Source organism: Corvus kubaryi, unplaced genomic scaffold (genome assembly GCF_017639235.1).
Source record: "Corvus kubaryi isolate FWS band 111438036 unplaced genomic scaffold, C.kubaryi_AGA036_p1.0 69, whole genome shotgun sequence".
Taxonomy (NCBI): Eukaryota; Metazoa; Chordata; class Aves; order Passeriformes; family Corvidae; genus Corvus; species Corvus kubaryi.
Genome location: NW_024582057.1, coordinates 9,684,922 through 9,698,569, shown reverse-complemented (window position 1 = coordinate 9,698,569; position 13,648 = coordinate 9,684,922). Strand labels below are relative to the sequence as shown.

The 13,648-nt window shown below is 41.6% G+C and overlaps 1 protein-coding gene across 3 annotated transcripts; it reads left to right on the top strand.

Moving 5' to 3' along the window:
- The first annotated feature begins 1,147 nt into the window (after nt 1–1,147).
- SERPINB1 (serpin family B member 1) lies at nt 1,148–9,764 on the top strand. Of its 3 annotated transcripts, none has more exons than XM_042049137.1 (7): nt 1,148–1,246; nt 2,609–2,784; nt 4,893–5,030; nt 5,834–5,951; nt 6,557–6,699; nt 7,393–7,560; nt 8,222–9,764. In XM_042049137.1, the coding sequence occupies exons 2-7, from the start codon at nt 2,617–2,619 to the stop codon at nt 8,621–8,623; spliced, it is 1,137 nt and encodes a 378-aa protein (XP_041905071.1). In that variant the 5' UTR covers nt 1,148–1,246; nt 2,609–2,616; the 3' UTR covers nt 8,624–9,764. The 3 variants fall into 3 exon arrangements, with proteins under 3 accessions (XP_041905071.1, XP_041905070.1, XP_041905069.1); XM_042049136.1 differs by lacking the exon at nt 1,148–1,246 and adding an exon at nt 1,382–1,474; XM_042049135.1 differs by lacking the exon at nt 1,148–1,246 and adding an exon at nt 1,852–1,953.
- The last annotated feature ends 3,884 nt before the right edge of the window (nt 9,765–13,648 follow it).

Below are 13,648 nucleotides of genomic sequence, written 5' to 3'. Positions count from 1 at the left end.
CTGAAAGGAGTGTTTGGCAGCCTGTTCCAGGTGTTGCTGAGCATCCTACCTAGCTGTGGTTTTTTTGTCTAGTAACTGGAGAAGCACTTAGGCAAAAATGTTTTTGCAGCCTATGTCCTTATAGGGTATTTATGGGGTGAGAACCATCACCACAGAAGATCCTTAGTTCATTACCTGTCACCTGGTTCTGGTCCTTTAACAAAGAATGTTGTTTAACTGTAGAATACCAAAGACAAAGCTGAAACAGCTTTCCTAATACAAGGATGTTTTTTGCCCTTTCTGTTTTTTGAATAATAAAAGAACTCTAATTGCTGTAGTGGTCTGTTTCTTTTTTCCACAATAAATAGTACATTTTTTAACCAGTTTCTGAAATCCGAATTATTTCTTGTAATACCCGCTTCTATGTAGGTTGTTTGGAATTCATCACTAAACACAAGATTTTTCTGGGTAGTGAAACCCAAGGTGCTTACTTGGGTTGCCATACATTAGTGGTTGGCCTTGAAAGGATTTATAGCAAGGGGCTCCCTAGATAATAGGGGTTTTTTTTGGGCAGAACTGCAATGCTTCCTCTTGGATTCTTGCACAGCTTCAAATCAAGGCTTGATAGACATTACCCAAAAGGTGGTAGATGGGCATATCCTTTATTCAGCACACAGTAAGCCAGCTGTCTCAGGTGAAGCAAATAAAAGCAGTATTTGCAGGGGAGAGGAGTGAGACCCAACACGTCTGTCACCAGGATGCATGCCGTACAGTCCCGTTAAAGGGCTGATGCTATACACCTGAAACCAATACGGGTAGTATTGGTGGGGACGTCCTGGGAGCCAGACCGAGGGCTGATGGAGAACAAAGATCGCGATACACCAAAGAAAACTCTCCATGCAGTTACTTTCTTTGGAATGAAAGAACCAAGCGAAATAACTTTATAAAAGATGAGTGTAAATAGAAACACAGGGTCGAAAGGCAGAGACAAGCCTCCCTAGGCAGCCGGCGTGTCCTTGTCCCAGGGTCTAAAACACCTGGATCTCTTACCGCTGGCTCAAGGTGGGGGTTGTTGGTTAATTCCACTCCCTAAACTCCCTCGTCTCTCAGCCGGGAAACCGGGGACACCCGGACGGGAGTGGCCGTGTCCCGCCCCTGTCCCGCCCCCCGGCCCGGCGGGGTCCCCGCGGGCGACAGCGCGGTGTCACCGCGCAGCTCGGCTCCTTCCAATCCATCCCATCCCGGCCCGCTCTCCGCTGCCTGGCAGGTAGGCGGCCAAGCGGCCCTTGGCTGCGCTGGGGCTCTGCGGGGCTGTCCCCGCCCCTGCCCCCGGGACATCCTACGGGAAAGGGGCGGTAACGGGAACAGAAGGGGAAATTCTTCCTCGCCCCCTCAGCGGCGGGGTCTGCGCGGGGTGGGGGGCGCTTCTCGGGCACCGGCGGTGGGCACTGTCCAGCAGCTGGTTTGGGTGAAAGGCTTGCGCAGTGACGTGTAGGTAAGCGAAAGTGAAAGCACGCCTTGGGGCTTGGGTTTGGATATTTTTAGGGATGTTGGTGGGCTTTCTTTAGCCTATAGCTCGATAAGAACGTCGCAAAGCTGCCGGGTGTTTATCTGTCTGGCACGGAGGAAGCCCATAGTGGTATTTTGCAATTGCTGTAGAAAGACTGTGCAGGAAACACCCAAATTTTGGTGTAAACTCCTCCACTCAGCTGGCTCCGGAGAAGAAAAAAACAAGAGTCCGGCTGCAAGCAAGCACAGAGCAGCCGGAATCTGAGCTGGGCGAGCAGGAAGGTTGCACAGCATCCTGCGGTACCGCCACTGCCCTTGGGTGGGGTTTTGTGCCTGACCCGGCCCTTGCACCTTTCACCCTTCTCCAAGGGCCTGCTCTTGAGCATCTCCCCAAAATGCATCGCTGCTCCGTGTCAGCCCTGAGGCTTTGCCTGTTCTGCGCTTCGCTTGTGTCCTCGCCGGTCGGTGGGTCACCCGCAGCTCCCAGAGCCCCGGGCTCCCGCCCGTGTCCCGATGGTCCCGGATGCGGCAGGCAGGCAGCTCCAGTGCTCTCGGCGGCGCAGGCGGGGGACAGCCGTACCCTCCGCTGCTGAAAGTCAGCGAGTACCCAAGTCTTTGGCGGGGTTGACACAGCTCAGGGACATGGGGTTTGTGCCATGAAGACGGGCAGGTTGTTGAGAGGCGTCTGAGTGTCCCTGAGCAGATATTTTGAATGTCCTGTGTGCAGGATGCAGGTAGAGGAGCAGAGGGAATGCTGCAGAAGGAGAACCCTGATGGGTCCTGGGTCTGTGAGGCTGAGGGACTTTTGCAGTCTTACCAGCACATATAGTTCCAATTTCAGACCTGCAGGCAGGAATTTTTTTAAAAATAATGTCTTTAAAGTTAGTATGATAAAGAAGGTTGGAATATACAATTACCATGGAGAAAATCCCCTGCTTTTTCAATGTGACTGTTTTTTTTTTTTTTTTAAAGAATAAGGTGCACTGATAATGATATTCTTGCTGTTTCTGTAAGCAGCTGCATCCAGTTTAATCCAGTCTTTACTGTGTGAGTCACACAAGGTTAGACAAGATGTTTGAAGATTGTTTCCCAGGTCCTTATCAAATGTTTTATTTTTCAGCTATAACCATGGAGAACCTGTCTACTGCCAACAGCAGATTTGCACTTGATCTGCTCAGAAGGTTTAGTGAGGCCAACCCAACAGGAAATGTCTTCTTTTCTCCTGTCAGTATCTCTGCTGCTCTGGCCATGGTCCTTTTAGGGGCCAAAGGTAACACAGAAGCCCAGGTGTTGAAGGTTAGTAAAATAAAAGGGTCATTAATTTAATATTTTATTTACATTTAAAATGGTTGTGTTTTAGAAGAGGAAAGATGAAATGAGGGTATTTTTATGTGATCAGGACAGGATTTCTGTCATGCACACTGAGTCTTCCTCACACTCTGCAGTTAATCACCCTCTGCCTACCCTGCTCCAAAGCCCTCTGCCTGTATTTTTTATGGCCTTTGTTGCTCATTTAATTTCCCTTGTTAATTCTTGAAGGAGAAAACGAATTGCATTAGTCAGTCTCCTTTCAAATTGATCATAATTTCCAGCAGCAAGGCTTTGTGAGTTTTCATGAGACATTTTGACAAACTATTACTTCATAACACAAGATCACCAATGGTGTGCTCATTGTTAGTAATTCTGTGTGTTTTGTAAAAAATCGATGGTATTATAGATATTAAGTGTAACAATTATGATGATACATGGTGATGCTACCTAAGTATCAATCTCTTACTATCAGCCAGGCACTCAGGTATCTTGAAGGAGCTCAGCCTGCATGGTTATCCTTATCATAGCCTTAGGTTGAGCAGGACAGTTTAAAAAAAACTCCTTACAAATTGCAAAAATGGTGCATATAGGAGTGTGCCATTTTCCCCTGAAACCTCTGTCATGGAAGGGACTCAGTCATTGTTATTTTTGCACCCTCACCAGGCTACCGCCTGTAAAAGGGCGTATGAGTCTGCTCCTTGCAGTCATCAGTGTGAGCTTGCCTATGAACAATTTCACCTTTGTATTCTGGACTTTAGGAGGAACTCTTTTATACTGTTGAGTGTTGCTGTGCTTACTCAATAAAATTACTTTCCCACTACTTGTTCAAACAGACTTTGAACATATTTCATGTAATCAGACTGACAGCCCCACCTAGGATAAACCTACTGACAGCAGAAATCATGCAAAATCAACTTGGGGGGGGAAATAAATGTCTTTCAACACAGTCACCCTCAGCAGGACGTGTTCCTGTACCATAGTACTTCACTTATGAACACAGTGCTAATTAAAGAGGCAGCAATTAGTAACTGTCGAGAGCTATTTGCAAGCACAGAGAAATTTGTTTCCGGGATCACGATGCTATTGTAAGGTTGCCTCCGTGATGTTCCTGCTCAGCCATTCATCTGTGCAGCACAGCTTGCACTGAGGTGGTCAGCAAGGCCTGAGCGCAAAAACCCAGTGAGAGAAAGGGAAGGCTTTCCTTTGAATCCAATGACTGCTTCACAGCAGTCTTCCCTACTGGGAAATGCATGGGTTAAGTTTGAGTGTGAATGTTCCTTCTTTGGTGTAGCCTTCCCTGTCTATGAGGTCTGGCAGCTTCTGCTGTCATATCTATAAGCCTTGGCCAGCCAGCTTGCCTCTGGAAAAGGAGGTACTGGTAAAGAGAAATTGCAGAAATGTGTTTGATTTAAAGCTAATACTTTCTTAATACATATATATTTATATGTAAAAAAGTATCTATGGAGTATATATGTATTTATGGAATTATATTTTCATAAAATTATAAAAGATTCTTGCTCTAAGTTTTCTTAATACCTCACCTGTGTTAGTAGATTGTATATTCTGAAAATATACAACCCCAGGTTCCCTTGGGCCAAAGGGGGAACCAAGAAAGCAAAGGAGTCTCCATGGCATCATGTCTTTTTGATTCCTCACCTGGGAATGAGTTCTTGGGTCTAGTGGCCCACAGAGGAGAGGCCCACAGAAATGCAGACAAGACTGTTACTTTTGGTACCTTTTATGTCTCCAGAATGAAAGAAAGACAGTGAAAATGATGTATCAGAAATTAAATTTTGGGTACATCCCCGAAGAGTTGTGATCAAGAAGGGTTGTGATCAGGAGCTTCATCTGTGATCGTGTACAAACCAGGAGCACAATACAGGTGGCTGACAGGGGCAGCGTAGCACCCAGGGACAGTTTGATTCATTCTTTGAGATTTACAGAAGTCTCTAAGCAGCTTCCAGCCTTTTCCTTTCTCTTTCTTCAGCCTACCTACTGGATCCTGCCCTGCTGCATGAGACCTGCCCTGCAGAGACACCCTATGTTCTTTTAAGGCAATATTAACAGCAGCTAGTTCATTTCTTTTATTTCAGACACTTCATCTTGACAAAGTTGAAGGTGTTCATTCAAGATTCCAGGCTCTGGCTATGGATATAAACAGAAGCAATGCTCCCTATCTCTTGCGGCTGGCCAGCCGGCTCTTTGGAGAGAAGTCCTACAGCTTTCTGCCGGTACAGTGGTGCACATCAGGATGGCACGTGGTGGCACCTGGGGGGAAAATGCAGCTACTTGAGTATTTATGAAGTAGAACTATTGCCAGGCGTATTTCTAAACATTACTGGGCAGTTGACAAGAGTATTTCATACTTGCCCTGTGCATTTCCATAGCTGTGGGTATCTGTGCCTCTCAGCTAAAGGGTATAACACAGCAAACCCTTTTCTTTTCTTGTTCACTTCTGCTGTGCTTGGCCTCAAGAGAAGAATTGTTCGTCTATGTTCTTAACTTACAGTGACTATCATAACATCCCACTCTGTTGCAACCAGCTTTTTAGGTTGCAGCCATTTCTGTTCCTGTTGCAATCAGCTTTTTAGGATTTTCATTGGAGTAGTACCACATCACTTAAATATTTTGGAAAATGTTATGTATTTGGGAGGGCATATCCAATATGTTTTAACAACATGCCTCTTCACCAGTGAATTATAACTTTGTGTGCACATAAGTTGATATTTTTGTCCCCCCTTCAGCTATTTTGGAGAGTTTTCTTTTATCCTAGCTGTGCTTGAGCACAGGAGCCTGTTTCAGGAGAATGATAGGTAAATATTGTGCATCCCATCAGCTCTAGACATGGCTGGTGTACTATGAGGCTTACTCTAAGAGCGGGGAAAAAACCTGTTAACTTCAGAAACCCCCACGCAACACTGTTAGAGCCCCACCTCAGAGCAGGTGACAATCTGCGTACACTTTATCCACCTCATAATTAGATGTTTTCTTACCTGCATGCAGTGAAAGCTATTCTTATCATTCCAAAATCTAGGATTTCCTGACTAATACACAGAAATTATATGGAGCTGATTTGGCTACAGTTGATTTCCTTCAGGCTTGTGATAAAGCCAGGAAAGAAATTAACCAGTGGGTCGAGGAGAAAACTGAAGGTAAACTACCTTTTTGTTAATAACCAGCAGTGTTTCGTATCTTGGGAGCAGGAATGGGCTTTATTCTCTTCTGTCTTTACAACAGCTTAATTCTGCCCTGGGATATTCATTTGATGCATGGACAGAACCAGAAATTACCTAGGCAAGGCATTTAAACAGTTCCATGAGTCCTGAGAGTTTTCCATTTTGTTTTTCTGTTCAAACCATGAGTGCAGGAGAGATGCCTAAACATGGAGTTGTACTCATGAGCTGGAGAATTTGTTTAAGTCAGTCCTGGTCCATATTGTATATATATTTCTAAATTCAGTATTCCTTAATGTGGGTGTTCTGTAGTTCTTGTATGACAAGTAGATGAGTTGCACGTGAAAGTTTAAACTAACAATATTACATTTCCAACAAATCACTGTATATCAACAGTTATAGTGGTGTGTACTATTAAAAAGCATGGTGAAGTAGAGGGGCAGGTATTGAAATACATGTTATTACAGGTAGAGATTAGTTTTATATTTTAGTATTTCTGTGGTATCCATTTCTCTATGTATGTTTTATATGCCATCAACTTATTACATGATTTTGTTATGACTTTTTTTCTGTTGTCTCTGAAGGCAAAATCCCTGATCTGCTGTCTGAAGGCTCAGTTGATAGCATGACCAAGCTGGTACTGGTGAATGCTATTTATTTCAAAGCGAACTGGGCAGAGAAATTTCAAGAAGCTGACACCACTGATGCACCATTTCGGTTAAATAAGGTAATACAGATATGTCTTGGTAGGATACACGTAATGGAGAGGTCAGATAATATGGGTAGTAACATGAAGCTTTGCTTACAGATAAAATAATTAAGAAATACAAAGTCATTTATGAATATTTTAATTATTTTTTATGGATTTTAGTATTTTTCTGTATTCAGCAAGCTATTTGTTGTCTCACTTACTGGAATAGTATCAGGGACAATTCTCACCTATAGATTAGGACTTAGTGATATTTCTGTCTGCAGTAGATCATCAGCTAAGAACTGTGTCTGTGATGCTAGGTAAGCAGTATTAAAATGACGACATTTTGATTAAGCCCCATCTTCTTGTTCTATATTATGTTTATGTTATTAGATTTACAAGTTACTGTATGCAATCTTCTGCTTTATGCTAAACAGAGTTGGTGTTTGTTGGCTTAACATTTTCATTTTTGGGCACAGCAATTTGAAGAAACTGTTTCAGTTTCTGTGAGGACTGTGCTATAGAAGCCAAAGGAGAGACAAATAATACAAACACGTTATTTCTTCAGAAGAAACTCTTATTAAACAGGGAGTCAGAAGTCTGAAAAAAGCAGTTCTATAATGGAGGAAAAGTGTTTACAAAAATGCAGTTTTAACTTAATTGTTTCCTATCAGTTCTTCAAATGAGTATTTCCTTAACTGTTACTTTTGGTGCCTTTTATCCATCCAGAATGAAAGAAGGACAGTAAAAATGATGTATCAGAAAAAGAAATTTAATTTTGGGTACATCCCTGAGGAGAAGATCCGTGTTTTAGAGATGCCTTACGATGGAAGAGAACTTAGTATGATCATCCTCTTACCTGATGACACTGAAGAGGACTCCACTGGACTGCAGAAGGTGACCCATCTAAGCTAATGCAGTTGTTCAATGTTCTTAAGTTCAGCCTTTCAAAATTAAAGCCTTGATGAACCCATGTTCTCAGAGCACCAGATCTATCAAGTGTATTTTTAGACAACTCTCTACTAGTAGAGCAATAAAGAAAAAATGGGTGTACTGCATCAGGAAGAGAAGTTGTGTTCTGATTTTTTAGCTTGTGTTCATGTGTCTTCTCTTTCAGTAGCTTTGAAAGTCTTTATTTTCTTAACTGTGAAGTAGTGAGACTGTTTTCCATTAAACGGCCAGCTTCTTTGAGCTCTCTGATTATGATTTTTGTTACTTGTTTTTAATTAGGTAATTCCATTCAAGTAGATTAAACAGTAAGAAGACTGGGTTGCTGTCGGTGCAAGTTTTTCCCTTCTGTACACTGCAGCAAGAAGGAAATGTCTTTGTAAAGTATTATTTTGCATTACTTTGTAAAGTAAAAACTGCACTGACTCCACTTAATTTTAATAGTATTTTTTTGATCTCTATTTAGCTATCAAAGATACGGGTATGTTCACTTTTGTATAGCTGCTTTACCATTTTAAAATAGTGTTCTATAAATAAAACCTCATAAATGTTACTGAAAATGAAATACTACACTGGTGATAAGTCATGATCTCTGTCCTTTGAATTCTAGATGGAAAAGCAGCTTACCTCAGAGAAGCTCCAGGAATGGACACGTCCAGAACATCTGTATTCCGCTGACGTTCACGTGCGTTTGCCAAAGTTTAAGCTGGAAGAAAGCTATGACCTTAAATCAGATTTAGCTGCTATGGGCTTGCTGGATGTATTTGACAGTGGCAAGGCTGACTTGTCAGGAATGTCAGGGGCACGTGACCTCTTCCTCTCTGAAGTTGTCCACAAGGCTTTTGTGGAAGTGAATGAGGAAGGCACAGAAGCTGCAGCTGCCACTGCTGGCATTGCTATGCTCTGCATGGTCATAGAAGAGGATTTCAATGCTGACCATCCTTTCCTTTTCTTTATTCGCCACAACCCAACACAAAACATACTTTTCTTGGGCAGATATGCTTCCCCATAAAAGAAAACTTAGCATTTGCAGCATTGGTAATGAAAGCTTTGTTCCTGATTGAGTTAATCCTCCTGTCATGGGTTCCTAGTAACTTGACTGAGATTCTGCCTTTCCCATTAAAACAACCCCGGCGAAATGGAGGAGTAATTTATTTTTTTTCTTGAGATTGACATAATTTTTAATTAAACAAGGAAAATATTGACTGTAGGCAGAAGAAATATTGGAGCAGAAATAAATTTTCTTGGAAGAAATGCATGTCTCTTAAAGCACAGGATCACCCTTTATGCATCCTCACATGGATTATTCTGTGTTGACAGCTCCCCGTTGCGATACCAGTCACTCCTTAATAATCCAGGCACTCCTTATGCACATATACTAGGTTGTTCTTCAAAACTATTCCTCTCCTAAAATCTTGCTTTACAAAAATACTGTAATAAAATCATTCTAGGCACCAAAAGGCATGTCTTGAACAGCTGAATTTACCCAGTTCTGTCGTGAAATAGAAGGTCAGATAACATTTGTTTAGAGACATCTATTAATAGAGAAAGGATTAAGCTATTTAAACAAAAGTAACCCCTTGAAGTTAGTAGCCAGAAAACTTGCAACACAGCTTTTGAATGAGAAGGGAAAAAATGAGTAAGAACTTTAGGTGAGATGTTTAAAGAGGATTTTTAAAATTTACAGACTGGTGCCATTCTAGTTACTGAAAACATGAACATTTTTCAGGGATTAGAGATTTTGGGTGCCTTTTCGAAAGTTCAGAAACTGTCAATATGACATTAGATTCTGACCAGAAGCTATATCATTCCCAAAAGATATTTTAGCTTCCCAGAGGATGACTGGGCGTGATCTGCAAGAACTATCTGATGTGCTTCTTTATTTACAAGGATTATACATTTACTGAGCTGACTTCTACTGCCTCTTTATGCTCAAATCTCTGGTACTGTACCACAGCCTTATTCCTGGGAGCCAGTGTAATTACATACTGTTGTGTTCTGTGTTTATTTTTGGAGGTTATTTGCTTGTTATCTTGGGTACTGTAACATTTATGTGTACAACCTCAGCTCAGAGTGGGACACAATAATTTATATAATTGCAAACTGTATTTTAATCTTGTCTTTAAGCAAGAAATAAAAGTCTTCTACTTAAACTTTTGTTCCAAAAGGCGATTTTTTGCATGCAGTTTAGTATTTCAGAGTACCAAAATAACAGTCTGAAGAGCAGATCCAAAGAAAACCACTGGTGCAGCAGGTGCGACCAGCTGGCTGAAGTTGTTCAGAGTAGGTGAAAATACTGAAAACCAAATTGCTCAACAGAAGAGATGATTGCATGAACCAGCAGCTTCCCCTGGAAGTGTGAGCCGAGCTGCTCGCCCCCACAGGGAACAGGGGCAGTCACAGATTTACGAAATGGCACAAGCATTTGGTCTGCAATGCCCAGTTGCAAAGGCTCTGGTAGGCTTGCAAAGGAGAGAGAGCGTATTGCAGCCTGCAGATGTGAATGCACCCCTTCAAAAACACGACACTGAAAACCCAGTACCTTGCAAACAAAAAGTACTAGCAAAAAACCCATGTAAAAATTTGGAACACTTTGATGTTGGGTTAGTTCTGGGTTTCTGGGCCTTGTCTTCAGCATTTTAGCAAAAAAAGGTGCTGCTGCCACAGACGGGGTTTGCCAAAGCAAGGCTCAAAAACTCCATTTTAATTACATCCTTATCTTTATTGGCACAAACTCAGTCAATGCATGCAGGATACATGACTGAAGGCCATTAGAGCAGTAATTACCAGGAAATCAGAAGAAAGATAAAACCTTGCATAATTGTACAAATCAGCGTAGCTTTATGAGGAGACTGATGTCTCTCTGTATTTATTGTGTTGGTATCTGAACCATTACATTGAGACAAGTTTGGTTTTCTACAGACAGGGTGCACAAAACAAAGTCTCGGCAATAAAAATCTCAATAAAATCAGCTTCACATCCAACAATTTAAAAAAACCCAGCAAGCTTACTGGCCAATATTCCCCTGCCATATTTTATGTCCACAATAACATGGTTGTGTTTTTCCTTAGTACTCCTTGTTTTTTTCCTGTGCTCTTGTCAGAACAAATGACTGATGAGGGCTGACTCCAGCAGAGAAAACTGGCACGCCATCTGTATTCACATTTCTAAATAATAATATGCTGCTTCAATGACCTTGTGAGAAGGATTTTGTTTGTAGAACTACTGAATGAACACAGGCCTCGCTGAGTTCAAAGCAGGGTAATTTTGAGTACAAGATGCTCTAACTGAGGAAAAAGGTAGAAAATGTAATTTTAATGTGTTAAAGATACACAAGATGAGAGTATGTCACATCACAAGTCTCAACACAAAATCAGGAGCTTACCCTTAGTCTTAGCTAGGTAGCAGTCATAAGTCCACACCCACCGCATTAAAAAATACTGCTTACAAAATTTTTGGTTTATGTTAACCCTGAGGAATGCAACATTAAAAAGTCAGCCTGACTGCAGTTAAACTTCCTAGGAGGGAAATGCTAACTTCTTGAGCACTTTGAGTACCTGAGTACTCTGTTCAAAACCAATTTGCAACAGGCTGCTGGTTTGAGTAGACAGCATGCAAGTTTCTTCCAGAGGAACAGGGGATAGCAGTAGCTGGATTTCCTTCTCAGTTTTGGCCTCTCCTAAGCAGACCAGGCTTTACAACAAGACAAAACTCAGAGATATTTGCTCACTGTGCTGTGATGAGTAATCTAAACTTTGTACTGCTGCCAACACACTTCTCAGGAAAGCCCTTTGGTTTTGGTAATTTAAACAGAAAAACCACCACCACCACCCACCACCAACTGTCTGCTTTTCGTCTGATTCATGCAGTTGAAATTGCTCATCCTAACAAGTACATACCATAGAGGGGATAAGGAGGATAGTTATCTCTGGGTTTTACGTCACCTTATACTAGAGATAAACCTAGATGAGTTAACTCAGACCATGTTAGTTATACTTTTGCTGTTAAATGTTGGTATGTGTCTACATATGACCAAAATCCTGGTAAAGTATATAAACCTGATCAAGTCTTGGAGATGGATGTTTGTCTTGATTTCATATGGTTCATTATGGTTTATTACAGAAATAAGACCAGTCCAGTTGCCTTGCACCTATTGAGATAAAAAGGTACAATTGGAATCAGAACTGTGCTTTTGGTTTGGATTTTTTCATTTATTTGTTTGGTTGGTTGATTTTATTTTGGTTGTTTCAGGTTTGTTTTGTTTCTGTTTGGTGGGTTTGTTTTTTTTTAACCATAGTGAACCACTAGCTCTGTCATATTATCTCATGGACCATCTAAATGCATGTTGTTAGCCATATTCATTAAGAGGCCTATGCAATCCCAGACTACCTAGTAACAATAAAAGACAAAAACCACAGCCAAAATCCTGGAGAGCACAGCCTGTCTGGAAACATGCCGAACATGCAGAGTGGCTGCTGGCAATTCAGATAATGAACTTGCCACAGCAGCCAGAAAATGTATCTTCAGGATAGACAGGAATTCAAACAATCAGCTTGCACAAACACTTTCATTTTTAAGTCATTTAATGGAAAATGCTAGGCAATCATTTTGGCTAAGGGCTTTTCTCTCAACATGAGAGAAAATGCTCACAGACAAGGGAAAAAAATGCAGTCCAGAGGTTAAACTGAAGGTTTAAACTCTTTGTGCATGGAAAACAAGACAAGAAAAACAAAATACAAGTAATGATTTCACATAAATATTTAGTATAAAAGCCCAGACAACTCCTTGCCAGCTCTATCATCCAAATTTTTATCTGTGAGAGTCAAACAAGCTAAATGATGGAAACAATATTCATTAGGTAATTTTCTAAAAGACCCCTGCAGTGGAACTCATTTGGGGCATTATTTAACTGATATTTCTGTTGTGGCTATCCGTATCTTTGACATGGGCATGTTGCTACTGGGAGAAGCAACATACAGTACAATTTGCTTCTCAAAGTATTGAATACTCCAACATGGAATGTTTATGGCATGGCCTTTCTCATCATCTACACTGTTTCTTAGTGGGCCAACTTATGTAAGAGAAAAAGAGATTGAGGCATAGTGGATTTTGATGGTGTTTCTTACAGCAGAAGCAACTGTGACCTGATGGGATACAAATCTCATCCCAAATTTTCCAGTGACACTGCAATATCTGGTATTACCTTACAGCTCTACACTCCGAAGGTAAATAAATACACCACTATATCAGCATGCAACTCATAACCATTTTTGCCCTTCAGTGAACTTCTCAGGGTAAACCCCAGGTAGTCAAAAGCCAGAAAACAAAGAAATGTGCTTTGTGATTTTTAATTTCATTCTTTTAACTTGTGCTTTTGAAGCAGTTTCACTAAGAGATTGGCTTCTGCTTGTTGAAAGCAGCATTGCCAATCCTATGTGGAGACTGTGTACATCTTCCTGAGAGGAAATGGATGTTTTTGCCTTAGGTCTGTTTTGGAGGGATGGGAGATGGTGCGGGGTGAAATGTCCATCTGTGAGTGCATCTGGTCCTGATGGATTTTTAATGGAGCATGGAGTTCTTCAGAGGAGATGACCCTCTTTAAGGGAATATAAAAGAGATGCACATCAGCAGCAGGGAGAGAGCAGGAAGCAGCCACTCTCCAGTGCTGCTAATTACCACAAGGAGGAAGCGAAAAGGTAAATAACACTTTGCTTGGAGAACAGCCATGAGGCACAATGGCTTTGAAATATTTACTTGTTGTTACAATATTTTGGTAGCCCCTTAGACAGCGCTGTCTGATGGATCTGACCTGAGGGCCATGATCTTTTTGCCTCCATCAGAGGCTGAGGAATGAAACACCACCTCTGAACCCTCTGCCAACCTGTGCTGCCCTCTGAAGGTGAGCACATGCTGCTCAGATTTACTCCAGCACTGGAAAAGACCACACCTTGCCTTATTCCTCCAAATGCATTTCAGAGGACCATCAGGATAAAAATACTAATCTAATTAATTACCCCCTTAATTCATGCAACAAGAA

What these genes read in the sequence shown, in the direction of transcription:
- SERPINB1 (XM_042049135.1), top strand. Translation starts at nt 1,884, where the DNA reads ATGCATCGCTGCTCCGTGTCAGCCCTGAGGCTTTGCCTGTTCTGCGCT. An exon ending in CAGAAGCCCAGGTGTTGAAG is followed by an intron (nt 2,785 to 4,892) that starts GTTAGTAAAATA and finishes CTTTTATTTCAG; the next exon opens with ACACTTCATCTTGACAAAGT. An exon ending in AGTCCTACAGCTTTCTGCCG is followed by an intron (nt 5,031 to 5,833) that starts GTACAGTGGTGC and finishes TCCAAAATCTAG; the next exon opens with GATTTCCTGACTAATACACA.